Consider the following 27,635-nt stretch of genomic DNA (forward strand, 5'->3'; position numbering starts at 1 on the left):
TTACTGGATGCAAACACATTAGTACTGACTGTCTATTTTGACTCGGAGTAAAGAAACCCAGATGTGTATGTACAGTATCTGCTGATTAGGAGTAAGCATTAGTGTGAGCATCATTTGCCCTATCGGATTCTGTGGTGTGTTTTCATCCAGTTATAGAAGCAGAGTGGGGTTCACGTGTGTAAAGAAACCCAGATGTGTATGTATCTCGTAGATATATACTATCTCGATCAGGCGCAATAATAAACAATAATTAAAGACAGATGTTAGCTGTAGTTGCATCTCCCAATCAGTATCGTGAAAACACTAAATAATAAATTTCTTAAAACCACACAAGGGAGCGCTATAAGAATAATCGCATGTTCATTTAATAAAACATTAAACCTCAGAGCACTAGTTACGGCTCTGCTCCCGACCATATGTTCACCTCACCGCTAGTGTGGATCTTAGGTCCTGGTAGTAGCCGTGGTATGAGGAAGGTACATCAGTGAATTACGCTCCCCATGAGAGGCATCCACCTGTTGGATTAGTGGAACGGTGTCTGTAGGAGCAACACATCAGTTCTTTTTGGGGGAGGGAGATGCACCTCAGGTGGAAGAGAGGTGTGCGCCCAAGTCCACGATGTCCAACTCAGTCTCAATCGATCACCGGAGTGTCAAGCGGCAGCGGGCGGACCTCCTTTTTAAAGGAACTTCCTGCAGGTCCAGCCGCTGCCATTTGACAGTCCTGTGATCGACTGAGACTGAGATGGACATCGTGGACTTGCGTGCACACCTCTCTTTTGTGTATGTATCTGCTGATTAGAAGTAAGCTATAGTGTGAGAATCATTTGTCATATCGGATTCTGTGGTGTATTTGCATCCTGTAATAGACCTTTATATATACATCAAACAATATTTTTATGTAAGCTGAATGTAAGCATTATTGATACTTACATATACATAATAGTGATCACTTAAGATAGACAGGGAGATGTACTAAGCTCTGGAAAATGATCAATTGGAGAGTGATAAAGTACCAGCCACTCAGCTCCTAACTATCATGTTACAGGCTGTGTTTGAAAAATGACAGGAGCTGATTGACTGGTTGTTTATCACTCTCCAATGTATCACTTTACAGAGCTTAGTACATCTGCCCCTAAGGCAGGGGGTGGCTAGAGGTGCATGTGCACCAGATTTGAGGGGGTGCTGAAGGGTTGACTCATCCCCCGCAGACCCCGTGGTGGCTTGGGGGCGCGGAGGCTTGTGGGGCACGGTGGTTTGGGGGCTGCAGATTCCATGCGGACTAGCCGTCCACATGGAATCTGCTGAAAATGGCCCTCCAAAAATGGCTGCCGGCTAGGATGAGACTGATGCTAGAGGTCCTACTGGACCTATAGTGTCTGTTACGCCAGCACATAGCGTTCCGGGAATGCTGGCACTGCCGGGAGAAGATGCAGAAAGCTGCATCTTCTCCTGTGAAACCCCTGGCAATGAGCGTAAAACCCCTGGCAACGAGTGTGAAACCCCTGACAACGAGCGTGAAACCCCTGACAACGAGCATGAAACCCCTGGCAACAAGCATGGAACACCAGACAACAAACATGAAACCCTTGGCAACGAGCATGGAACCCCTGGCAACGAGCCTGAAACCCCTGCCAATGAGCATGAAACCCAGAGCATGAGACCCCTGGCAACGAGCATTTTAGTAAATATACCCCCAAGTGGTCTTGCTATCACCTTTGTTAAGCTATCTTCTGTGGGATATACACCTGCATGCTTTTCCTTACACTTGGGGTGTGCTGCGGAGTCATTAGATTTCATATAATTTTCCTAATACATATTTATTATGTTTTGCTGCCTTTCTGTAGTGCCTAAGATCAGGTTCCCATTTATCTAGGATGCACAAGCAGCTTCTGCTGCTTGAAATGGTATCCGGCATGCCTATATTCTGTGTGCAACTGTGGGTGTATCTGCTTGTGAAACGCTATGTTACAGTGTCACAGCTACGGAGTCATGCGGCTCTCACACGTTATGTGCAACGCGACTTGTACTGCACAGAGGTTAGATGTATGTGGACACATCTATATATAATGTGGGACCTGGTTACTGCTGGATGCCGCAAGGCGATATTACATCTGATGCCGCCAAGAAAACCGGGGTAGTAATGCAATATTAGTAGGCAATAGCAAAATAGCATACAATCCTGCAACCTGGGGACCTACTCAGCCTACCCCTAAATCTGGCCTGGTGGTGTGAGAGCTCAGATTAGTATTGTGAAACTGAACTTTGTGAATGTCCTAAACATTATATCAGTCCCTCTAGATATAATACTCCAGTGGGACGAACAATAATTTTTCCATTCACAGTTTAGTTACGCTATTAAGGAGAATGGATTTATCATGTACATTACGTTTGGAAATATGCTCTTTCCTGCTTGCTCATAGGGTTGCACAAGTAACATACTGTATACCGCTGTCAGGCCTACGCATTTTAAGGGAAAAAGTCACACGAAAATACACTCGGTGCTCATGTGTTATATGTAACATGACTTGTAGCACACGAAGGATACAATAGTTGTATGTGAACACATCTGTATATGAAAACCTTCAAATTAATAATTTGTTCAGCTAGGTAAAATTTTCTATATATTTTAATAATTTGAACCACAAATACTGTGATGTTTAAATGAATGGGAAAAGGTTGTGTTAAACCATATTATTCAGTCTCAATTAGGGGTCTATTTATGATGTAAATTAACATTCTTACTTGCCACGGACGCCGGAGCAATTCATCATTGCTCCGACGTGGAGACAGCTGAACCGAAAATCAGCTGTCCCCACAAGAGGCTTTACTGCTCTTTTCGGAGCAGTGAATCTTTTCACTGCTCCTTTCAGAGCAGTGACACTAGTGCGAATGCGTGACTACAGGTTACGCATTCGCACAAGAGCCCCGACATCCGGCGGAAGGAGCCGGACAGGGACGGAGGGCTCCCGCACTCAATCTCAAAAAATGTCTCTTCAAACAGATGTGAAATGCATCAGAGATATCTGCCACCAGTATCTTGCTGGACATTCATGTAATTACAACCAAGAACTTTATTATACCAAGCGGGAGCCATTCTTCACCATACCGGGACGGAGTTCTAATAATCAGACGGAAGCAGCGGCTAACAAAGGCAGTCACAAGCTGACTGAATTATAGCCTTTAGAACTGCACTCATTGGAATGATTGGGCTGTATGCTCTAAAGCTGGGACTCTGTGGACATAAAGCACAGATTACATATCGTGTCCTTCTGTGGTACAGACATGGAGGTCTGACCAATGAGGACGATAGTTGTTTTCTTGGAACAATAAGTCAGGTGAGAAATAGGGTCTGAATAGACTGTTTTAAGTAATTTGATGTTGGTTCCTGTTGAGGACTTTTTTTCATATATGAACTGGTTATTGCATAATATATTTCTATATATATATTTTTTATTATTACCAATGTTGATATTAATAGTATTGTGATACTATGTATAGTGCATGAATTTTCTTGATATATGTTTATATAAAAAATACTTGTATGTAACATATTATGTTGGCGTCTTGTTTTTTTTTCTGTCGTGTCAAGCTATTTTATATAAGGTAATGGAGTTATTAGCGCAACACCACATATGAATATTTATTTTCGGAGCTTGATTAATTATTCCGCAAGAGGAAGGTAAGTAGGAGATATCTGTGATATCTCCTGCTTTTCCTTTTTGATGAATGGTCCGAATACTTGTGTATGTGCATTTTCACTTGCTTTTGTACAAATTAAGTGATGGTATATTGTAAAATAATTGATGGATTGACCAAGCAGATCATTCTTTCATTGAAAGGTTTTCTCTCAGAAGACAAGACACACTGACGTTTTTTGCTCTGAGGCAGGGGTATTTGTTTTTACAGACATCACAAAATGAAAGTATGACGCTATAACATTGACTGTCTCACATCATTATGGTAGAATGTCTATCTGTATTTCCTATATATATAGCTGCCTGGTGTGCAATGATGTGTCCAGTGGGAACAAATATATTTCTTAATGTTTAAAAGCATGAAACCCAAGCAGCACTGGACTCATTTTATTAGCAGAGATGTGCCAGTATTTCATCATTAAGCCTAATAATCTTGATTCTGGCACCAATTGTGTATACTACTCTTATTGCCTCTTGCCACAAATGATCCAGTCAAAATGTTTACAATGCCTGGCAGACTCATCTGTCACTTTCAAGGTTAAAGGCCACTGGCACTTCTATGTAATTGGCTATATCTTTAGATTTCCCTTGTTTCTTACTATTTCAGTGAGATGATAGTAGAACAAGTTTATATTATTAATTTGCAGGTGGATAATAATTAAGCAGCTGACCCAATATTATCTTTCAATCTTCTGTACGCCATCTCCTAACATTTACCGTGCGTGTAAAATTTCAGCTTCATGGCATCGCTAAGCAATTGCACCTCATTGTAAAGCATGGATCTGAGCCTGTAGATGGCGGCATCAGCAGGTGTGGAAAAGTTTTGCACTGTCCAATGGCAGCAGATGGACAGATTGGGGAGTTCCTTGCTAAGTCCGGTTAGATACCTAGTTTTCAATTATATTTAATTTTCTGGATGAGATTATTTAAGTCTGTATTTATAGGGGTGGTCTGTGCCTTGCAAGAGTGCACATAACATTTTTTCTCCCCACAGCCTCTGATGTTCAGGAGATTTAGGGGAAGATTTATGAAATCTTCTAAAGAAGACAAGTGGAGGTATTGTCCATAGCACGTAATCATCTTGTAGCTATCATTCATCTCTAGTACATTCTATAAAATGATAGCTAACATCTATGGGCAACACTATCACTTGTTCTCTTTAAAAAGTCTCTAAACTTATAGTGGGATGCACTTTACATCTTCAAGTTGCACTTCTATGGATATAATATTACTCTACATTTGACAACCTACTATGTAATAACTTCAATCTACAAATATAAAAAAGTTATCTTATATATAAAATTCATTGGTCTGTTTGTTTATTTATTTGTTTGTCTGTCCGGTTATGCATTCGGACACCCCTGCACCGATTAGAATGAAACCAACCAGGTTTTAGGGCAGTTAGGGTCCCAGCCGGACCTCCTGTTGGTGTACGCTGGGCAGAACTTTGACCTGGGGAGCCTGTTCTGAGTCTTCCGCTGAATGGATTCGGATGAAAAGTTCACAGAGTGGTAACATTGGATCCCAGAAGACATACTACGGGGGTTGAGGTCCCAGTCGCACCTCCTGTTGGTGTACACTGGGCACAACTTTGACCCGGGGAGCCTATTCTGGGCCTTCCAATGGATGGATTTGGATGAAAACTTCACAGAGGGGTGGCAATTGGTCTGGGATGCCTAATGGAGTGCTTGGGGTCCCGGTCGGACCTCACGGTGGAGTGCGCTGGCAAGAATTTCGACCAAGGGAACCTATTCTGGGCCTTCCACTAGATGGATTTGGACGATAGCACATAATAAAACTTAATAATTTGAAGATTTAAACCCAGGCAACGCCGGGTACTTCAGCTAGTACATAATAATTCCAATATCTCACTATCTCATATATATATATATATGACTAAATTATTTTAGAAGAAAAAAGATAAAAATTTAATTAATAAAGAGTATGGTCTTAATACCATAGAAGGCTGGATTTTTATTAATTGATTGTATTGTTTCCAAGGCAACCACTGAACCACAAAACTAGTAGAACATTAAAAAAAACAGAAATAAAGGTACTTGGCGCTGATCTTATTATAAATTACACTGAAACTGCTGCTCTCTCTATAGGAAGTCTACTCAAACTCCCTTTTTAAGACAAAAAAATACAAATAGAAAAAAGAAAGCGCTGATTCAGCTGAATAGTATTAATATATTTAATATACCTCCATTGGTTCAAAAAAAGTCTATTTTCTTTTAAAAAACACAGATAAATATTTGCAACCGTATAAAATATACACCAGCCTGCAATAAAATCAACAATCCACATTTAACATAACATACAATAATGGGCCCACGACACACAATCTCTCTATACTTTAACATAAAAGATTTTATGATATACACCTAACCTTTCAGTAGTAAGTTTTCTACAGCAGCAGAGCAACCACTGTTCAATAAATAGATACACTTGTAACAAGAATAGAAATCAAACTGATACAAGGTGAATAAATCTGTTGCTGCCTAGATTTCTCTAGGCAGTATATTATTACAGACTGTCAGCAGTCTCAATTCAAATACAGTTGTAGAAAAAACACCTGAAAACTAATACATATTAATACACCTTTTTTCTTCCAATGTAGGTACTAGGCAGTATATTAATTCAGACTATCCTCAGTCTTGATTTCAAACATATCCCTAATTGTAGAGGAAATATGAAAGCTGTTTTAGACCCTCAACGGTCTTGATTAATATATAGTCCTTTCAAGACAATTTGTTTAATCCCTTCCGCAGGATGTTAGCAAGTGTATTTAAATCACAGTCTCCTTCATAGGCCTTTAGGGAATAAACACAGTCAGGGAGTTCCTCTTAATTATGGTGACTTATACTCTCAATTTCATATCCCACATGGTCATGTACTATGTAAAGAGGGTTATATATATAGAAAAACAAAATATTATTTTTTTTGGTATAAACTCCTCTTTACCGGGATAGACTGGAGGTCTTTCTAGCATTCAGCTTGCTGCGGCTGCACGCCTTCACTGGCTGTGCTGTTACACCTGTATAGTGTCCAGATAGCCACCTTCGTATTTATTAGAAATCCTCCGCATAGGTAGCTTTCTGCGGCTTACCTCGAAAAATTTTTTTGTTTTTCTATATATATAACCCTCTTTACATAGTACATGACCATGTGGGATATGAAATTGAGAGTATAACTCACCATAATTAAGAGGAACTCCCTGACTGTGTTTATTCCCTAAAGGCCTATGAAGGAGACTGTGATTTAAATACACTTGCTAACATCCTGCGGAAGGGATTAAACAAATTGTCTTGAAAGGACTATATATTAATCAAGACCGTTGAGGGTCTAAAACAGCTTTCATATTTCCTCTACAATTAGGGATATGTTTGAAATCAAGACTAAGGATAGTCTGAAATAATATACTGCCTAGTACCTACATTGGCAGAAAAAAGGTGTATTAATATGTATTAGTTTTCAGGTGTTTTTTCTACAACTGTATTTGAATTGAGACTGCTGACAGTCTGTAATAATATACTGCCTAGAGAAATCTAGGAAGCAACAGATTTATTCACCTTGTATCAGTTTGATTTCTATTCTTGTTACAAGTGTATCTATTTATTGAACAGTGGTTGCTCTGCTGCTGTAGAAAACTTACTACTGAAAGGTTAGGTGTATATCATAAAATCTTTTTTGTTAAAGTATAGAGAGATTGTGTGTCGTGGGCCCATTATTGTATGTTATGTTAAATGTGGATTGTTGATTTTATTGCAGGCTGGTGTATATTTTATACGGTTGCAAATATTTATCTGTGTTTTTTAAAAGAGAATAGACTTTTTTTGAACCAATGGAGGTATATTAAATATATTAATACTATTCAGCTGAATCAGCGCTTTCTTTTTTCTATTTGTAGTAGAACATTAGCTTTATGTTAATGAAGGAGGCATGTTGTACCATAAAATGCACTTGGCTCAAATTGGTTATATACGGTACCTATGCATGTAAAGCAGCATTGTCCGTTTTGCAGACTCTGCAGCTTGTAAATAACTTTCTCTAATTATATTGCAGGCATTTATTCGTTACAATTTGTAAAAATCTTCAACACAAATGGCATAATAAAGGTCATTCACAAAAGCCCCAAAGCGGAAATACAATTTTGTGATATAGGGCCTGATTCTGGGTGGCACACAATGCCAATATTAGCGCACATTGATGATGCTTTCCAGCTGTTCTTAAGTCTAAGGGGTCTATTTATCAAGCAGTGAAAAGTGTGGAGAAGTGAACCAGTGGAACGCATGTGCTGTGCAAGTTTTTAGTGACTATGGGGTCTATTTATCAAGCAGTGAAAAGCGCGGAGAAGTGGACCAGTGGAGAAGTTGCCCATAGCAACCAATCAGCTTTGAAGTAGCATTTAAGAAGTACAGTCTATAAAATAATAGGTAGGTGTTGATTGGTTGCTATGGGCGCCAGCTCATACAGCCCGGGAGTCTGTAACGGAGAGGCTGTCATCAAGAGCTGACCAAGGCTGAGGTGAGGCACCGGACCGGATGGGTAATATTCAACAGCACCCTCAATTGCCTCTGATTCCGGCAACACTTGTTCCACTTTATTCTTCTGCAGCCTACCGTTGAGGCGAAACCACTCAAGCATTACCGCATGCACTGGATTTGACACTCCCTAAAATATAACTTATTAGGTGAGAACATCTATTTGCGGGGATTTGTTACTTTCATCTGTGTATATACTGTTCACTACCTGGAAAGACCTATCTCAGAGGGATTTGTATGATTAAACAAGGAGACACATTTGCTTTGTTTTGATTAGATCTGCAGCCTGCACAATTCATTGTGCTTTTTACTACATTTATATTATATTGAATTGACACATTGTGTTTTATATTTGTCCCATTGCAATATACTATATGTGTTACAATAAATTGTTTTTTATATTTGTCCCATTGCAATATACTATATGTGTTACAATAAATTGTTTTCATTTTTTGTCAATCAGCGCTACCTTTAGTTTGTTTATTATTAGTTGTTGCATGATTTGCAGGATTGGAGGGATTGGGAGCCCCTATGTCTGCATCTGGGTGGATTCTGATGTTGTAGTCACTATATGTGCGTAATCATGTCTGTACTGTACATAGGGTGACCGGATGGTGCAAAGTGTGTGGTATTTGATATGTATATATTTTTTTCATAATTTAATTTTATCTTATTTTATACCTTCAGAATATTGGTAGTGGTGTGTGTATAGTACAGGGAATAGCAGGGTGCAAACATTGGGCTTGATTCTATGAGGTGTGAGTAGGGTCCTGTAAGCCGTTGCACTGCAAATTACAGTTACAATCCAATTCAAAACTCACAATGGTTTTGCAGAGGAAATTCACGTTTTCTGCATACCCCCTTGAGCAGGTGAAAAGGTAGGGAAAATCTTAATTTTATCTTCAAATGATGGGGGACAGATATGTGGAGGTGTAAATAATGTAGGACAGGTATGTGCAGGTGTAAATGATGTGGGACAGATATGTGGAGGTGTAAATGATGTAGGGCAGGTATGTAGAGGTGTACATTATGTGGGACAGGTACGTGTAGGTATAAATGATGTGGGACAGGAATGTGGAGATGTAAATGATGGGGGACAGATATGTGGAGGTGTAAATAATGTAGGACCGGTATGTGGAGGTGTAAATGATGTGGGTCAGGTATGTGGAGGTGTAAATGATGTAGGACAGGTATGTGGAGGTGTAATTTATGTGGGACAGGTATGTGGAGGTGTAAATGATGTGGGACAGGTATGTGGAGGTGTAAATGATGTGGGTCAGGTATGTGGAGGTGTTGTATTGATGGGAGAGGAGTTTTTAAACTTGCAGTAGCGCGGTAGTGCTGTGATATTGTTGTGTCTGTGAGGAAACTGGGAGAGAACTGTGATGTCCGCATACAGAGGCCAAATCAGCAAAAGCAAAGACCCCCTCAGCCTTACTAATCAGGTGTGGCAGATTACTCCAGCTGCCCCAACATTCAGCGATTTAGGGGCACCAAAATTAAATATTTTGCCCCCCCAACCGAGAAATGTTGTGGTGCCCCTCATTGCAGATACATTCCCTCTGCCAGCCACTTGTTGCACTAATGAACCGTTAACTGCAAGTCACCAGTTGCACATATACCCTCAAACGGACGGCAGTCAGTTGTACATATACCCCCATACGGCTGGTCACCAGTGCACATATAACCCCAAACTGCCGGCTGCCAGATGCACAGATTATGCTGCAGTCAGTCACCTGATGCACAGGCACTTTCTGCTACAAATTCCACTCCCTATGCAATCAAAGCATCTCATTGGCTATCTCCATTGTGTTGTTACATTTTTTGCCTGATGTTAATTCTCATAAAATGATGACTCCTAGATCCATATCCTCCTAAATTGCTGATATTTTATTAGCAGTGATAATACTCTGTTCAGACATTTTAGGTGAGAATCAAATCTGAAGTATTTTTTCCTTACTAACTCCTCAATACCTAATTAAAGGAAAATTAAGTGGGCGACGATTAATGCCAACACTGAGTTTCAGTACACCTTTCGTTAGAACTACAGTGGTTTGCTTAAATATGCACCACAAAGAATTAATTTAAGATCCTACTGTAGATAAAAGTACATTTCACTGCATCTGTCTGCGGATTCGGAGAGTTTCACAACACGATGGTACATGTATGGTGCCAATTGAGGTGAGAGTTCTTTCTGCTTTCTTGTTTTTATATTCTTTCATCTGCAGTAGCAGCAACCACAAGAAATGTTTATATTGAGACATATTGCACTGACGTGTAAACCTATACACACCGCCCTAGTTTAAGCATGCATTTATTTACATGTAGTCACCAGCAGCTTTAAATATAAGTGTAGTTCAGCCCAGGTCCCACAGGAATAATTGAGGCGATGTGATGATGACTGTGAGCAGGGCCTGGTCACCATCCCTGGAAATGGAGGCGTGTCGCCTCCGTTTTCCGTCAGGGAAGAGGCCAGGTCTGCGTCGGTGGATGCAGATTCCTGGCCTCTTGCATGACCAGGCACCGGCCAGGCTGTGGGAGTCTTCAGCTCCCAGAGCCTGACCACAGCAGCAACCATCGTAATGGTGACCCCAGCCTGCGATGTTGGTCGCAGTGCTGGGGTCGCAAATGCAGCAAGGAGATATCTGCACCTCCTTTTATATTTGCATCTGAGACGGATGGATAATGCACAGTCGCTTGTGTGAATCCGTCCATCTCTGAATCAGACCCCTAGTGTCTACGCTACCTGTGAGATGGCAGTAATCAAACCTCAGCCATTACCTTCAGTAACATCACTGAGGCACTAACATGCACTATTTTAAGCAAATAATTTCTAATGAATGAAGTGGATGATGCATGTGAGACAAGCACTACTTTGTGGTGACATATTTATGTTTGCTGACAATCCTATTTCTGCCATGCACTCAGAAAATGTACAAAAACAAATGTTGCCACATTGTAGATGGCCATGTCTGATATTGTATCCAATACATGTTGCAATAAATACTATTTTGACATGATTGTTTGGCATCACACATAGCTTACTGGGATGCTGCTACCAATACCTCACAGTCTACTTCTGTGAAATCAGCATCTAGTCTGAAACTTCTTGTCTGTTAATCAGGATACTATTTTCCAAATTACTTGTAATGTCTAAAATTTGTAATAATTATTTATTGTAAATGATTTATTGTAAAATATCTCCTGAAATGGTGACGTTCTGCTTAGTTTTACTATTTTTTTTTTCACTTTACCCATTTAGGCTTTAACTTTCCATCCGGAGGGGAGATGACATAGACTTAGGAGAACACCACGAAACATAGGTAACCACGGACAGCATACCTCCCAGCCATCGGCACGACCTTCCGAAAAGGCGCGTGGCCTCAGTGAATGGAACGTGACCTTGCGACTTGCCCCTGTTTTCATCACTCTGGGTGCGAGCCCAGCACTGTTGTAGATACTGGGCTGTCCCCAGGCTCTCCCCGCACAGTGCAGAGCAGCGGTGAGAGTAATCCCTCACATCTCCCTTCCCACTGCGGGACACTGTGGGGAGAATGGCGGGACAGTCCCTTTATATCGGGACTATCCCGCCAAAAGTAGGACAGTTGGGAGGTATGGGACAGGGCTAAGGAATAAAGCAAGTTAAGTGACTTTGCTATTATAGAGCATAGATAGCTGTGGAGCACTGGTTTATAAACAACCATACAGTGATAAAAACAATAAAATAAAATGATGTAAATATATAGTCCAGTGCTGAGATCTGATCAAGCTCTATATAGAGCCTCCAAAGTCCTTACTTGGATAAAGAGCTCAGAATAAATATCCAATTCCTAACATGTAAGGATAGTAGATGGTTAAATATTACTCTGTCTGAACGCTTAGCCAGCATATAGACCCCCATTGATCATTTCAACTTTTAGTATGCAATGTAATGTAATGAATATAATCCACTTGTAGTATCAAAGGTTCAAGCATATAAAACACTGTAGATTGAGTGCTTGAAGTTATATACTCACTAGTGGGAGTCTAATGGAGATGTGCTCTCAACCGCTTGTCAGCGGGAGTGCAAGCAGACTTGTGGGTTCGACAGTCTGGTAAAATCCGGTGCAGTTGCTCGTACAGCACTGAGCACTGCGGCAGTGACAAGGCTGCCGAGGTCTCTAGCACGGCGGCACCAGGTGCTCATTATGGAGTCGTCTCTGTTTGAGCGGCGCCGAAGCACAAGCGCGGGTAGTGGCAGGGCTGCTGGTGTCACCAACAGAACAACACCGTGCATGCAGTGTAAACTGGTCTCAGTCTCTGTCTGAGTGATGCCGGGATACAAACACAGGTGGATCTAAAGATGGGGTGGGCTGGAGTGTTAGAGCTGATCAGGATCGCCGTCCTTTACGCGTTTCTCCGGGAATAACAACCCCGGTTTCTTCAGAAGGCATGTTATTCCCGGAGATATGCGTAAAGGATGGAGATCCCGACCATCTCTAATGCTCCAGCCCACCCCATCTTTAGATCCATCTGTGTTTGTGTCCTCACATACCTGTCTTTTTTTGTGCCATATTTCATGGAACGCATGGCACGACTTAGACGCTCCATCTTGGGTAGCGATTCCTGGGCTTACACTTTTTCCTAAACGCATCTTAGTCACATACACATTCGCTTATAGTGTACTATGTACTTAGGTTTAGTATTTTGAATTGGTATAAAGTCACAAATTAGGCATAGAGATGCATGGCGTAATGAATGGAGCGTGTTACTCGTATTGGACCTCTGTTTTATACCTTCTTATTAGATTGGTACTTTTAACTGAATTTTGAATCTTAATTGGCTTATAATGTACTGGATCCTTAGGATTAGTCATTTTGTTGAAAAGGAATTGGTATAAAGTCGCAGATTAAAACGCATGGCGCAGCTAAATTGTAAACTTCATGTTATGCCAAATGGGGCTGTTTGTGATGATTTGAGGATAGGTGTATGTGGGCACATCTATATATGCTGTCCTATGCCTTAGTAAAGGTCTAGGTTTAGTAGGTAAATATTATCCAGCACTGAGGATATATCTGTGCTGTGACTGGTTTGGTTTAATTCTAATCTAACTCTGGAGATTAAAGACCTCAGGGCCAGATTCAGACCCACTCGCGAGCGAAGGACGCTCGCAAGCAGGTCGATGTTGGCCGAATGCGCATGCGCACGATGGAGGGAGCTCCGTCGTGCGCATGCGCGAGACCCGGCGAGCGACGAGGACTACGTCGCTCGGGGTCTCGCATCAAAGGGGGCGTGCTGTCGATGGTGACTGACAGCACGCCCCCTTTGGTGGGCGTGCCGGGGGCGTGGCTGCCAGACGGAGGCGTTCCCATGGGAACGCCTACCGTCTGGGTCCGGCCCCACTGACATCACTAGTGATGTCAGTGGGAGTGTTTTTGGCTCTGATAGAGCCAAAATCACTCCAGGGCTTGCGGCAGCGAGACCCTACCGCAGGGTCTCGTCGCAAGCCCGATGGTCGCGATGGTCTTGACCATCGTGACCATCATCATGGACGCTCGCATAAGCTGTGGGTGGTAACCGACAGCTATGAGAGCGTCCAAGAGGCCGCTCCATTTTTAGGGAGGAGGGCCCTGATTCAGAGCGAGCGCTCTGGTCAGAGCGTTCGGCTCTGAATCAGGCCCTCAGTTATTTCTGCTTCTACCCCCCAGCTAGTGAGCTATAACCTTTGTTTCTCACTACAAACTTAGGCAAATCTCTTTTTTGTTTTGATTAATTTTAATTGCGCATAATATATTTTGCATAAAACAACTGACTTTGTTATATTTCTTTGTAGTTGACAATACCACTTTAGAATTAATTTATTTAACTACTGTACAAGTGACCTTACTTTAAGCCATCAAAAATGTGGGGATCTCATATCAGGACCATATAGTTTGTGAGAAGTCACTCCTCCTGGGGTAAACAACTCTCCCCAGGGGCAGAACTATGGGAGACAATGGAGGTGCCTGCTGCCAGGTGCCAGCACTGAAGGGGCACCTCCTCCATTGCCCACAATATATTCACCCCACTTAGGGCTGTAACTAAGTACCCGGAGTGTACTGTCACAGCCACCCAATACATGGTACCTCTTCCCGGCACCTGAGAAGCCACCATACACCAGTGGAGAGCTCCGTCACAGACCATCAGCTGCCGCCTCTGTCTATCTATAGCCTGTACCTACTCATTGGTGTCGCTGCTTCTCAGCAGCTTCTTATGTTATGTGTGACACGTCCGATGCCCTCTCACCCACTCTCCGTTACACTCCTCCCTGGTGGCAGCCCTAGCCTCAAACCTGTGCAACAGTCCCGGTGCTCCTCCTCACCCACAACTTCCCGTCCCACTCCTCCCTGGTGGCAACTCTAACTGCGGAGCTGTGCAGCAGCGTAATGAGTGGCTGGCCCGAGCATAAGTGCGGCTGCAGATCTTCTTCCACGAGCTGGATGTCAATAAAGATGTATCAGATGGAGCTACGGGTAAGAGGACATGGGAGGTGGGGCTTGGAGCACCAGCGGCCGAGTCTGGGGGGCATATCTATAGTGGAGCAACTTCCCGGCATGTGTTACAGTCGGCAGTAGACTGGGCATTTTGTGATTTGTAGTCCCACCACAGTGGCAGTTTTACAGTATCTTGACTTAAACTTAGTCCCCAAAGCCGCCACATCAGGTGGTTTACCCCTCCATCAGGGGTATTAGGAGGGCACCCCACCCCACACTAGGTAGCTTTCGCCAGGAGTACCCTGAGTCTCATGCTAATTGCACCATACAGATCTCTATCTTATCTGTCACAATGCATACAGACGTGTCCACATACATCTATCCTCCGTGCACGATAAGTTGTGTTACACATAACGTGTGAGCGCAAAGTGACTTGGTAGCACCGAGCATCCTTTCGTGAAAATTATTTTCTTCAAGTACATCTTATTCGCACAGTGATGCGAACAGGACGCACAAGCAGCTTCTGATTAAAATGATATGCGGCATGCTTATATTCTGTGCTACTGTGGGTGTATCTGCATGCGAAAAGCAACGTGACAGGGGGGGCACTAAATTATAACTTGCCTATGGGCATCTGGGATGAATTTACGTGACTGACTCTCCCTGTACCTATTCCTCTGATAACAGACAGAGGGAGAGGTACAGTACTAGCACACCTGTCCATTAACTCAAGGTTACCTTGTAATACACTTGACTATAATCATACAATATCCCTGACTTTGTGCAAGTGTACCTAGAAGAATTGATGCTGTTTTGAAGACAAAGGGTGGACACACCAAATATTGTTTTGATTTAGATTTCTCTTCTGTTTATCCACTTTGCATTTTGTTAATTGACAAGAAAAAGAATATCAATTCTAATTTTGAAAGCATTCTTACTTTGCAGCATTATTTCCACACCTGTCTAAAACTTTTGCACAGTACTATATATATATATATATATATATATATATTTATATATATACATATAGACACACGCACATATATACATACGTGAAATACAAGAGAGTACTTATTTTATTTAAGATATATAGAGGTAATTACAATACGTACTGTTTTCTTTTTAGGTGAATGTGCAAAAATACCAACCTGTTTCTGTTTGTGATTCTTGTGCAAGCACCATCTGCTGTGGATTCATTGCCCAGTGAAGCTGCCTGCAAAATTCTTGCCGATCATCCACATGGATGTAATCATAGACATTCTGATGCATGACATCAGTCTGAAATACCGGCAAAAAAAGAATGCATTAGATAAAAACAAAAGTGGATCAGTCTAATTTGTTTAAAAATTACATAAAATGGCATAACTATTTTAATTGAAACTGCATATTCTATTTGTTTCAGTAGTTAATACAAGATGTTTGTCATCAGAGCCACATTAAGATGCCTTCCCACTCTTCGATAACTTTTTAGATAAAATGGAGCTAAATGTGAGACTTGAGAAGCAAATGAAAGCACCAAACCACTGTATTTACTATTCAGCTGTATTAATGGGGTTTTGTAAATCACTATTGATGTGCATCTGTTTTACATTGGTTTTGTGGGGAGTATTATAGGTTTTGTGGGGAGTATTATAATGGGGTTTTGACTAACCAATATAAAACCGCCATAAACCAATGTAAAACCGATGTTAAAACAAAGTAAAACTGACACATCTCTCTGGTCAATCAGATGGAGAGGAATAAACAAACACTTACTGCATAATGAAGGCAATCGTTATGTATTAAAAAAGACGTCAGAAACTATTAAGGTGCGTACACACTAGGCAATCAGGAAAGACAGTACGATTAAGACATCGTAATCGTACCGTCGTTCCTGATCCCCTGTAGTGTCTGCACTGAACGATCAGTCGTTCAGTGCAGGCACTGTCCATCATTCCTGAACATGCCAATCTGTCGTTATCGTCAGATTGTGCTGCATGTTCAGGCAATGGACAATGTCGGAAACGACCAGCGGGAGTGCGCATCGCTGGTCGTTTCCGACATAAAAGTACACGATTTGTGCACGATTACTGAGCGATTGCATGATTATGATGTCGTAATGGTGCAGTCGCTCAATAATATCGCCCAGTGTGTACCCACCATTAGATTGCAAATTCAACAGATTTTCTGGCCAGAAAATACCTAATCAGAACCTTCTCAAGATAAGGTACAAATGAGGTTGCAGCAATTGACTAAACAAACTCTGTGTAGGTTTGCAACAGGAAAAACTATGCAAAGAAAATTGTCTGCGCTACCTCCAAAAGATGTTCTATCAAGATGAATTAAAAATATATTTTATGTATATTAGGTAGATACTTAAATATTTTACAGACTTATCTTTACATCTGTCTCTATTCGATTATGTTTATATATTTTTAATTAATCTTGATAGAAACTATTACATTGATAATTTACTTATGAGGGAAATGTTATTTTATTAATATATTATAATATATCTATATATTAGTAAAAAAAATATTGTTTCATTTTATTTAGAGCACAATTATATTCATTAAATATATTAAATGGGACATATTAATTGATTGTTAATTGATATTTAAAATACATTTTAATGGTGGGAGAAGCATTTATTATTTTCTGGCTATATAAATGATACCCATATCATAAAATAATTAATGTGCCTCCATTATTTAAAAACCCTTTTTAAACCCAATTCATTATTGCTTAATATTGCCCCTTTACTATAATAATGAAAATGTTGTATTCTTTATAAATCAAAAAATCATTTTTCAACTACTATATTTCTAAAGTAATATTTCCCTCATAAGAGAATAATCGATACAACAGTTTCTGAATAATTTTTCAATACATATTACTTGACTATATTACAATTTACAAGTGTATGGTAACATACTTTTAAAACTTTGACACAACCACTTCATTTAGTTGGGTAATTACCTTTGTTACATATGAGGTTTCTATACTTGTACTGTTACAAAAATTTATGTTGAACCAATGTTCCTTTCTTTTCTGATGTGTGGCTTTCAGTCAGTTTCCCATAGGTTTGGGCCTTAGTAAATCGATGGATTTCAAAATATAGATATACCCACAGTGAGAATTTCTCTGGCACTTCAGTTCAGTTTATTGAAGCATAGGGAGAAGCTGGTGTAAGTGCCCATATTTGGCAGAAATAGGGCTTTTTGCCCTTTGATAAAACAAGGGCAACTAAAATGGTGCATGGCCTACAGCACAGAACTTACCTGGAAAGGCTAAAAGATCTTAATATGTATAGTTTGGAGCAGGGAAGGGAAAGGGGAGACATGATAGAAACTTTCAAATACATCAAGGGTTTTAACAAGGTACAGGGGGAAGCATTCTTCAAAGGAAGAGATGTACAAAAACACGAGGACATGCACTGAAAATGGAGGGAGGTAGGCGCAGAGGAAATCTGAGGAAAAATTACTTCACAGAAAGGGTAGTGGATAAGTGGAATAGCCTCCCATCAGAAGTGGTAGAGGCTAAGACAATTTAAACATGCTTGGGATGGGCATAAGAATTTCCTTAAGAGAGACCTAAGGAGCAATTAGGATTGAAGTCGCCAAAAGGATAAATTAAAAGGGGCAGACTAGATGGGCCAAGTGGTTCTTATCTGCCGTCAAAATCTTTGTTTCTAACTGGTGGAAATCCATCCATAATTCAATGCGCATGATATCAAAAGTTGCATGTCCAGATAGGACTATTATACAGTATAAAACCATTATATTTTTTCACTTAGCTCAGAAGGAATTAGTATTGCTTTTGTGATTCTGTTCTACATTTTAATTATAATTAGAAAAAGAAATACAGTATAATTAATTTTTCTTAGCTTTCTATGATATATTCGTTGGCATATACTGTACAGTAATATACAATGTCAGTTTTAAGATAAATGCTGTGAAAGGCAAACTCAACAATAGCAACAGCAAAAATTAACTGTAAAGGATTTCAGGCCATACAAAATCTCCAGAAAATGGGTATTTTTCCTGCAACGTTACCCCTCATGTAAGACATTGCTGGTGTGTACAGTATGTGTGCTGAAACCGATGTATTCACAAATATGTATACAGCATATTTGTAACTACAAGCATAGAACCCAGAACCGATGTCCCCTGTCAGGAATTAGAACTGCTATGAGTAAGTGTGGAATCAGCAATGTATTGGGAAAATAACAGAAAAGATGAACTGAAAGAGAAGTGTGAATACCAGCTGTTATTAGGGGATACGTTCTAAACTGTACAATACAAGCTAGGCGGAGTCCAACTTTCCAAACCTGAACGATCATGTGCATAATATGAGTAAATAGATGATGATGATGGACTGGAACAACAAAAGTAGTTGTATATATGTATACACCGCTGTGCTGCGCTGTTTAATTCCTCATAAATGACAATAACACACGTCCTTTCTAGCGGCTGCATAGAAATGCTTTTAGATTAGTTTTATTTACTTTAATCTCTTAACATTTTTGCTTTTTGGACTTTAGCATCTACCTACTTTTTACCCTGCAAATGATGAATGATGGCGTGTTGGGTACTTGGCTACAAGTAATATGGCTTATTCACTACATGCTCGGGGCATGCAAACAGGCAATCATTATTCACAACTGGTATATTATACTTACTGAACTGAGAGGCTATAATGGAATAAAATTGGTTTTACATTATATCAAGCACAGTGTGAGGTCTAATATAATAGGAATACAATGTTTTTAACATTTAGATAGGAATATTATGTTTTTCAGTTACATCACTGAATTATGGTGGCAACATTTATTTATTATTATTATTACCAGTTATTTATATAGTGCACACATATTCCGCAGCGCTTTACAGAGAATATTTGGCCACTCACATCAGTCCCTGCCCCAGTAGAGTTTACAATCTATGTTCCCTATCACATGCTCACTAGGGTTAATTTTTGTTGGGAGCCAATTAACCTACCAGTATATTTTTGGAGTGTGGGAGGAAACCAGAGTACCCGGAGGAAACCCACGCAAGCACAGGGAGAACATACAAACTCCGCACAGGTAGGGCCATGATGGGAATTGAACCCATGACCTCAGTACTATGAGGCAGTAATGCTAACCATTACACCATATGTGCTGCCCAACATAGGATGGAAATAAACAGTTTACTAAAATCATCACTGCAATGAATTAGTGCATATAATTTCAGACTTTATCTTGCTGCAAATATTAACCACCAAAGTAATATACATACTTTAGCTAATTAGTAATATAATTCTAAAAACAATAAAACACAACATGAGCTGGAGTGCTTACAAATGTTTTCATTGTCATTACAATCATCATTGGGGTGAAAATGATAGGTCCTGTATGATGAAAGTGTTACTGACATGAGTTCCATGTCACTTTATGGATTCTGCTTCTCTGTTCTGCAGCTTTAACTTCCAAACATTTGGAAATCATTATTTAAAATCCAGTTCGTACATAACTGTTACACTATATCACTGATACACTGAGGAGTTATTGTTTATGGCACATTTCCCTGCCTGGTATCTGAAATACATCTCCTGCTTTGGATTCAAGCATACTGATGCGGAAATTGAAATACAGCTATCACCCTCTCTACATTATAGAGCTAACGTAATAGTATTAGGTGACAACTGAATTAGCAGAGCCGTCTATAGAAGATGGAAAAGCATCTGTAAGTGATATAAAACATTTATATGGTGATGGAAAAATACATATAAAAAATGAAAAGTGAAAACAAATATAAAACAGGCATTATTGCGGGATTCCGATGTCGGGATTATAGAATATACTAAAAATTAACAAAGCAAGTTTGCATATTAATTATAAATGACCCATGCTGTAATTGTGGTTTAATTAGACAGTTATACTGTATGTGTATTAAATTTATCTGAAAAAACTGCCAGACTAATTACCAATTTCTATGCAGTTATCACCTGTAAATGACGCATGATAAAATGCCTATTTGTATTATCTTTTTCATTTGAAGTTTAGAAGTAGCTGTAAATATTATGACTGTTACAAACATTTCACAATAGATTCCATGCAGACACCAATACCAGTTATGGAACTAAAACAGCATAAATAAACTATACTTCTGACAAATGACAACTCTATGGAATGTTACCTTGATGTACTACCGTGTTTCCCCAATAATAAGACACTGTCTTATTTTTTTTTGTTGTTCAAAAAAACACCATAGGGCTTATTTTCGGGGCAGGTCTTATTTTAATTAACATTGACAGCAGTGCCCCTTATGCAGGTCCCTTTGTAGAAGTGCCCCTTATGCAGGCCCCCCCCCTTGCAGGCCCCCTTGTAGAAGTGCCCCTTATGCAGGCCCTACCCTGTAGCAGTGTCCCTTATGCAGCCTCCCTTGTACGGTAGCAGTGTCGCTTATGCAGCCTCCCTTGTACGGTAGCAGTGTCGCTTATGCAGGCCCCCCCTGTAGCAGTGTCCCTTATGCAGCCTCCCTTGTACGGTAGAAGTGCCCCTTATGCAGCCTCCCTTGTACTGTAGCAGTGTCCCTTATGCAGCCTCCCTTGTACGGTAGCAGTGTCGCTTATGCAGGCCCCCCCTGTAGCAGTGTCCCTTAGGCAGCCTCCCTTGTACGGTAGAAGTGCCCGTTATGCAGGCCCCCCCCTGTAGCAGTGTCCCTTATGCAGCTTCCCTTGTACGGTAGCAGTGTCGCTTATGCAGGCCCCTCCTGTAGCAGTGTCCCTTATGCAGCCTCCCTTGTACGGTAGCAGTGTCGCTTATGCAGGCCCTACCCTGTAGCAGTGTCCCTTATGCAGCCTCCCTTGTACGGTAGCAGTGTCGCTTATGCAGGCCCCCCCCTGTAGCAGTGTCCCTTATGCAGCCTCCCTTGTACGGTAGCAGTGTCGCTTATGCAGGCCCCCCCCTGTAGCAGTGTCCCTTATGCAGCCTCCCTTGTACGGTAGAAGTGCCACTTATGCAGGCCCCCCCCTGTAGCAGTGTCCATTATGCAGCTTCACTTGTACGGTAGCAGTGTCGCTTATGCAGGCCCCTCCTGTAGCAGTGTCCCTTATGCAGCCTCCCTTGTACGGTAGAAGTGCCCCTTATGCAGGCCCCCCCTGTAGCAGTGTCCCTTATGCAGCTTCCCTTGTACGGTAGCAGTGTCGCTTATGCAGGCCCCCCCTGTAGCAGCGTCCCTTATGCAGCCTCCCTTGTACGGTAGCAGTGTCCCTTATGCAGCCTCCCTGTAATTGATCCCCCACCCACCAGTACAGTACTTACCTGACTCGCCGCCATCCGGGATGTCCCTCTCACTTGTGCGCTGACAGGATCTAACATGATCCAGCAGGTGCGGCCGCACAGGATCCTCAGCGCACGGGTGACGTCATGACGTCACCCGTGCACTGCATGACTGGGAACGCTGTGCTCTGAAGCGTTCCCAGCTCAAAATGGGATTTTGGTAGGTCTTATTTTCGGGGTAGGGCTTAATTTAGACCGGGTTACAAAAGTAAGGGTATATATATAATGAAATATTCATGAAGCAATGTGCAAATTGGACTGGAGAGTAACAAGCTGGTTCCATTGATTTGTTAATGGTGCCAAGTTGGATTCATTCATGGAGGGATGTGATGTGATATCACAGGAGTCTCCTATTAATTGTGAGAACATGGAATTTCCTAGCCACAATATTAAACAGCAGATTTCCAGAGGTGGTGGCATGCATCATCTGCCTTGTTTACAAGATGTTACTATATAAGTCAATAAAGAGCTGTAGTTACTGTAGACAGCCTAACAAAGAAAAAAAACTTGTGTTACCCTCGTTAAAGTAGTTGGAATGGTCAATGAGGAACTACTGGCCTGATTCAGCAAGGAACGCAGTCGGTGATACGCATGCAATCAGCCAATTGTTGCGTACTGCGCATGCATAGCAATGCGCGTATGCGAACCGGCCCTAAATACACAAATATAAAAATAAATTGATATATCATTAAGAGCATTTTGTATTGAATTCCAAGCTACAATGATGATTGTGATCATGTCTCCCAGTAGGCTCTCATACCAAACACCAATACATGAATAAAACAAAAACCCACTTGCCTAGAAAATGGCGTGCAGAATATTCATTGTATATTTCCTTAATATTGCTAGAAAACTGGCCTCCTTTTAGTACATATTATACAACACACAATAGTATACAAGGATGCTTCAGAATAAGATTATCTCTTTCAAAAAGTTATTGTTTTTCCTTGATTTATATGGAAAAACTATTATTCAGAAGTTGTCCACTGATCAGGCCTATGTTGCATACCACCAGGACTGGTGGAACATGGTTAGCCGTAAAAACATGCCATGCTAATGAGCTTTCCACCCTCACTGAAAAATATTTTCTTTTCCATTGTGGGTGCTATACCACCTTACACGTTCCCCGCTCTGAGAGATCAAAGTGGTGGCATCAGAGCAAGTGTGGGGACATGGGGATTTGGTACATGTGTAGTGGCATCTCTTTTGCACATGTGCAGGTAAACAAAAGAGCTTAATGCTGCATGGATGTGAGCCAGGATAGTGTGCAAAATAACCCCGCACCAGCTCTACACCTACTCTCCATAGAAGCAGAGGTCCCTACTCTTCTGTTTCTTACCTTTGCAGGCAAAAGGAGAGGGCACCATACTCTGCACCTCAGAGTGACATCATAGCCCAGTGCCACACTCCCAGCTGATCCCAGATATACATGAACAGCAGCTGGCAGCTTCACAAGTAAGATGCTGCAAGCTGCTGGCTCAGCACTAAAGGTGGGAGCACTGCGGTGTCATAAGAAAAAAAACAGGATGAGGAACATTATGCCCCCTAACCATTGACATCCTAGGCAACCACTTAGGTTTGCTTTCTTTTAGCACCGGCTCTGCCACTGAGTATTTTTCCCCATATTTCTATGATATCATTTCATATATCTAGGCACTGACTTTAGTTAATACATTTTTCTGTTAGCAGTAACCAAGAGCACTGGGAAGGGGAAATTGGCTACCAAGTACCATGGCCACGGTAATCTAAAGTGTTTGTGATAGCCGCGTTAAGTTTTGCAGCCAAATTCTTATGGCCAATTGAATATGCCCCATATCTGCAAATATAAATATTTAGTTTAGAAGATGGGAGTTGATTTGACTCAAAACCAGCCCTGGCCTCACCCAAGACAATAATTGAGTTTGCTCTTGGTCAACCTTAATATAATGACAATAATAATGAAAAAACACTGTGTGGCTGATACTAGGTCAGATGCATCCGCACCCATTTTTATGTTCAGCCACGGCAGCCTACTTTCTTCAGGTCATGTGAGAATCTGCCTGTGCATGCAGAAAATCCGTGTGACTGCATGTGGAAATCTATCTCACCAACTGTTTTTCCATCGCCAGCCATCACCATTAGTATCTGGACTCGCACCCACCCCCTGGTAAAAGATCCATCTGAAACAGGCATCCCACCTCTGTACAATCGAGCACAAAAGGCGGCCTAACCTACCATGACACCAGGGCCGCAACTAGGGGGGGGCTAGAGGTGCACGTGCACCCGGTGCTGGAATGCAGGGGGTGAAAAAGGGCTGGCTCAGCCCCTGCACACCCCACGCAGTCTTGTAGTGCACGGTGACTTGGCAATGCACATAGCGTTCCCGGATGTGGCGGGAACACTGGCGCTGCCGGGAGAAGATGCAGAAAGCTGCATCTTCTCCCGTGAAACCCCCTGGCAACAAGCGTAAACCCTATGGCAGCAAGCATGAAACCCCATGGCAACAAGCATAAACCCTATGGTAACGAGCATGAAACCACCTTGCAACGAGCATGAAACCACCTTGCAACGAGCATGAAACCCCCTGGCAACGACCAATAAACCCAATGGCAACGACCAATAAACCCAATGACAATGAGCATGAAACCCCCTGGCTACGAGCATGAAACCCCCTGACGAGCATGAAACCCCCTGACAACGAGCATGAAACCACCTTGCAACGAGCATGAAACCACCTTGCAACGAGCATGAAACCCCCTGGCAACGAGTATGAAAGCCCCTGGCAATGAGTATGAAACCCCCTGGCAACGAGCATGAAATCTCCTGGCAACGAGCATGAAACCACCTGGCAACAAGCATGAAATCTCCTGGCAACGAGCATGAAACCCCCTGGCAACGAGCAGGAAACCCCCGACAACGAGCATGGAACCCCTGGTAAAGAGCATAAAACCCCTGACAACGAGCAGGTAATTTTAAAGTAATTAGAAGCCTTACTGTGGGGCATAAAATGGTGTCGGGCAAATATGTAAGTGGCACTTTGGTAATAGGTATTACAGTGTGTGGCATAATGTGTAATGGGCATTATGGTGTGTGAAATAATGTAAGTCACTATACCAGGGACGTCTGATTAGTGCACTGCCTTAGGGGGAGATGTATTAACGGCGACATCGTCGTTGCGGTACATCCCCCCCACTTCGCGTACATACCGCGGTTCATTACCGCGGTATGTACCAAGGATTTCACAAAAGAGCTCACTCGATGAGAGCTGTCCTTTGCGATGCTGCCGGGCAGAAGGACTTCCGGTTTAAACGCAGAAGGCCGCGGGCCGCGGGGGCTCATGGGAGGGATCAGATTGGATCCTTCCCAGCCGCGAGCATCACGCTAAGAAGCCCATAGGCTTCTATTGGGTAACGCCACCTGAAGGTGGCGTTACCTAGCGACGCGAAGCAGCAGAATGCAGCGCATTCTGCTGCTTAATACATACGGGGAATGCGGTAAAACCCCCGAAAACTGCATTTTCAGGGGTTTTACCGCATTTTGCCGTTAATACATCTCCCCCTTAATGAGGAGCAAGGACAAAATCCAGGAACAGGAAGGGAGGGGGCGCAAAATTACTGCCTTGCACCGGGTGACAGATATCCTAGTTTCGGCCCTGATGACACTCCCATGTGACAGATCAGATCAGTGCATTCTCCCCCAGTTATCACCTAGAACCGCACTTTTCATGGGAAGTGTTGTCCATTGACAGATGGATCAATCCACACAGGCTAGCAATCTCTGTCCATGTGCTCGACATGGCACACGCACAGTCGCCCATTTCTCTCTTTGGTACATGCGCAGTATACTGAAATCCGTGTGATCCGTGCACATTTCCACTTGCATCTGATTGAGACTGAGCAGCCATTTATAAAGCTGACCGTCCCACTGACACGCAAAGGTACAGCAGCTCTTCTGGCAAATGCCACACATTGGAGGTGATACAGAGGCTGCTGTGATAACTTAAACAGGTAGTTGGTTAATTAAAAATTCACTGGTCACACAGACACAGTATTTCAGATGAGATGTAGTTAATATGCCACCGCATGGGATGCCGGCGGTCAAAGTCCCGGCGCCGGAATCCTGATCCGCTGCTAAAACACAGACGCTGGAATACCGACATCAGTTGACATGCCAAAGCCGCAGGGGCGTCATAAGAGAGGAGGAGGCCCGTGTGCATTTCCCATCCGGGGCCCCCTCCTCTATCCCTGGTGGCCAGCAGCCGACTGACATGGCTGACCGGCCACCGCAGCATCAGTAGACTCTGGGCACTAGAGTGTGCACAGAGTCTACTGCACATGCGCAGATCGCCAGGGAAATGGCAGCCACCAGCACAAGTATATTGAAAATAAATAAATAGATTTTGTATTGGACCAACAACCCATGACAGCCCTGCAAGTGCCCTGTGGTACCCCAGGGTACGATGGCACCCAGTATGGAAACCACTGCTATAAGCTATTAATATTTTTAAACACTATCTGGAGGTACTTGGCTCCTGCAAAAAAATTACAGTATAAAACTGATATAAAAGTAATCATAAATTACAAATTAACTTCCCAACATACATTGTCCCATAGATATTCCCGTCAATTTCCTCACTGCGAATGTGGAAAAAATGCTGGAAAATTTCTGGCGTTTTCAGCAGCGCTGAGACCTGATTGGTGGTATATATACAAGAACAGATGATTGAAGATAAATGCTCGAAATCAAATCATTCTGTTGATACACTTAGTAAATGGCTTGAGAGATGCTGGGAAAGCAAAATAAATAAATAATTAAGCAGACAATACTGGTGCACATACTGTACAGGTTGAGTCTCCCATATCCAAATATTCCGAAATACGGAATATTCCGAAATACTGAATATTTTTAGCATGGCTGAAATAGTGAAACCTTTGATTTTTGATGGTTCAATGTACACAAACTTTGTTTAAGGCACAAAATTATTAAAAATAAAGTATAAAATTACCTATAGGCTGTGTGTATAAGGTGTATATGACATATAAATGAATTTCATGTATCTACACAAACTTTGTTTGAGCCACAAAATTATTGAAAATATTGTATAAAATAACCTTCTGGATGTGTATATAAGGTGTATATGAACCATAAATGCATTCTGTGTTTAGATTTGGGCCCTATTCCGAAGACATTTTCAAAATGGTATGCAATTATTCCAAAATACGGAATATTCCGATATCCAAAATACCCTTGGTCCCAAGCATTTTGGATATGGGAGACTCAACCTGTATATCTAATTTACAAAAATATACTTTAAGCCAGTGGTTCCCAAACTTTCTTGAATCATGGCACCCTAGAGAATAAGCATTTTTTTCATGGTACCGCTATTGAGAAATTCATAAAAAAGATAAAATTAGGTTAATTGTGCTTACCTGTCATCCTTAGGTCAGTTATGTGGTGGTGGACAGGGATGTGTTTCTGTTTGTCCACGTATTTTATGATTGGCAGCCACCAGCACATGTTTATTGACAATAAATAATTAGATTTTGTATTGGACCAGCCCTGCAAGTGCCCTGTGGTACCCCAGGGTAGGTATGCAATCGGGAAGCCGACTGCCTAAATACCGGCAGCCGGCTTCCTGACTGTCATATCCCGGCAAGGGA

General features: G+C 41.8%; 1 protein-coding gene across 3 annotated transcripts in view; it reads right to left on the reverse strand.

The window, feature by feature from the left end:
• The window catches only part of AHRR (aryl hydrocarbon receptor repressor), a 459,962-nt gene that overhangs the window by 86,276 nt on the left and 346,051 nt on the right, over positions 1-27,635 (reverse strand). For all 3 annotated transcript variants that reach the window (XM_088442311.1, XM_088442309.1, XM_088442310.1), the window contains one exon: positions 15,842-15,971. In XM_088442311.1, the coding sequence (XP_088298437.1) occupies positions 15,842-15,971 (130 nt within the window). The remainder of the gene's footprint in view (positions 1-15,841; positions 15,972-27,635) is intronic.

The sequence above is a fragment of the Taudactylus pleione genome, unplaced genomic scaffold, assembly GCF_031769625.1.
Source record: "Taudactylus pleione unplaced genomic scaffold, aTauple2 ptg000309l, whole genome shotgun sequence".
Lineage (NCBI taxonomy): Eukaryota > Metazoa > Chordata > Amphibia > Anura > Myobatrachidae > Taudactylus > Taudactylus pleione.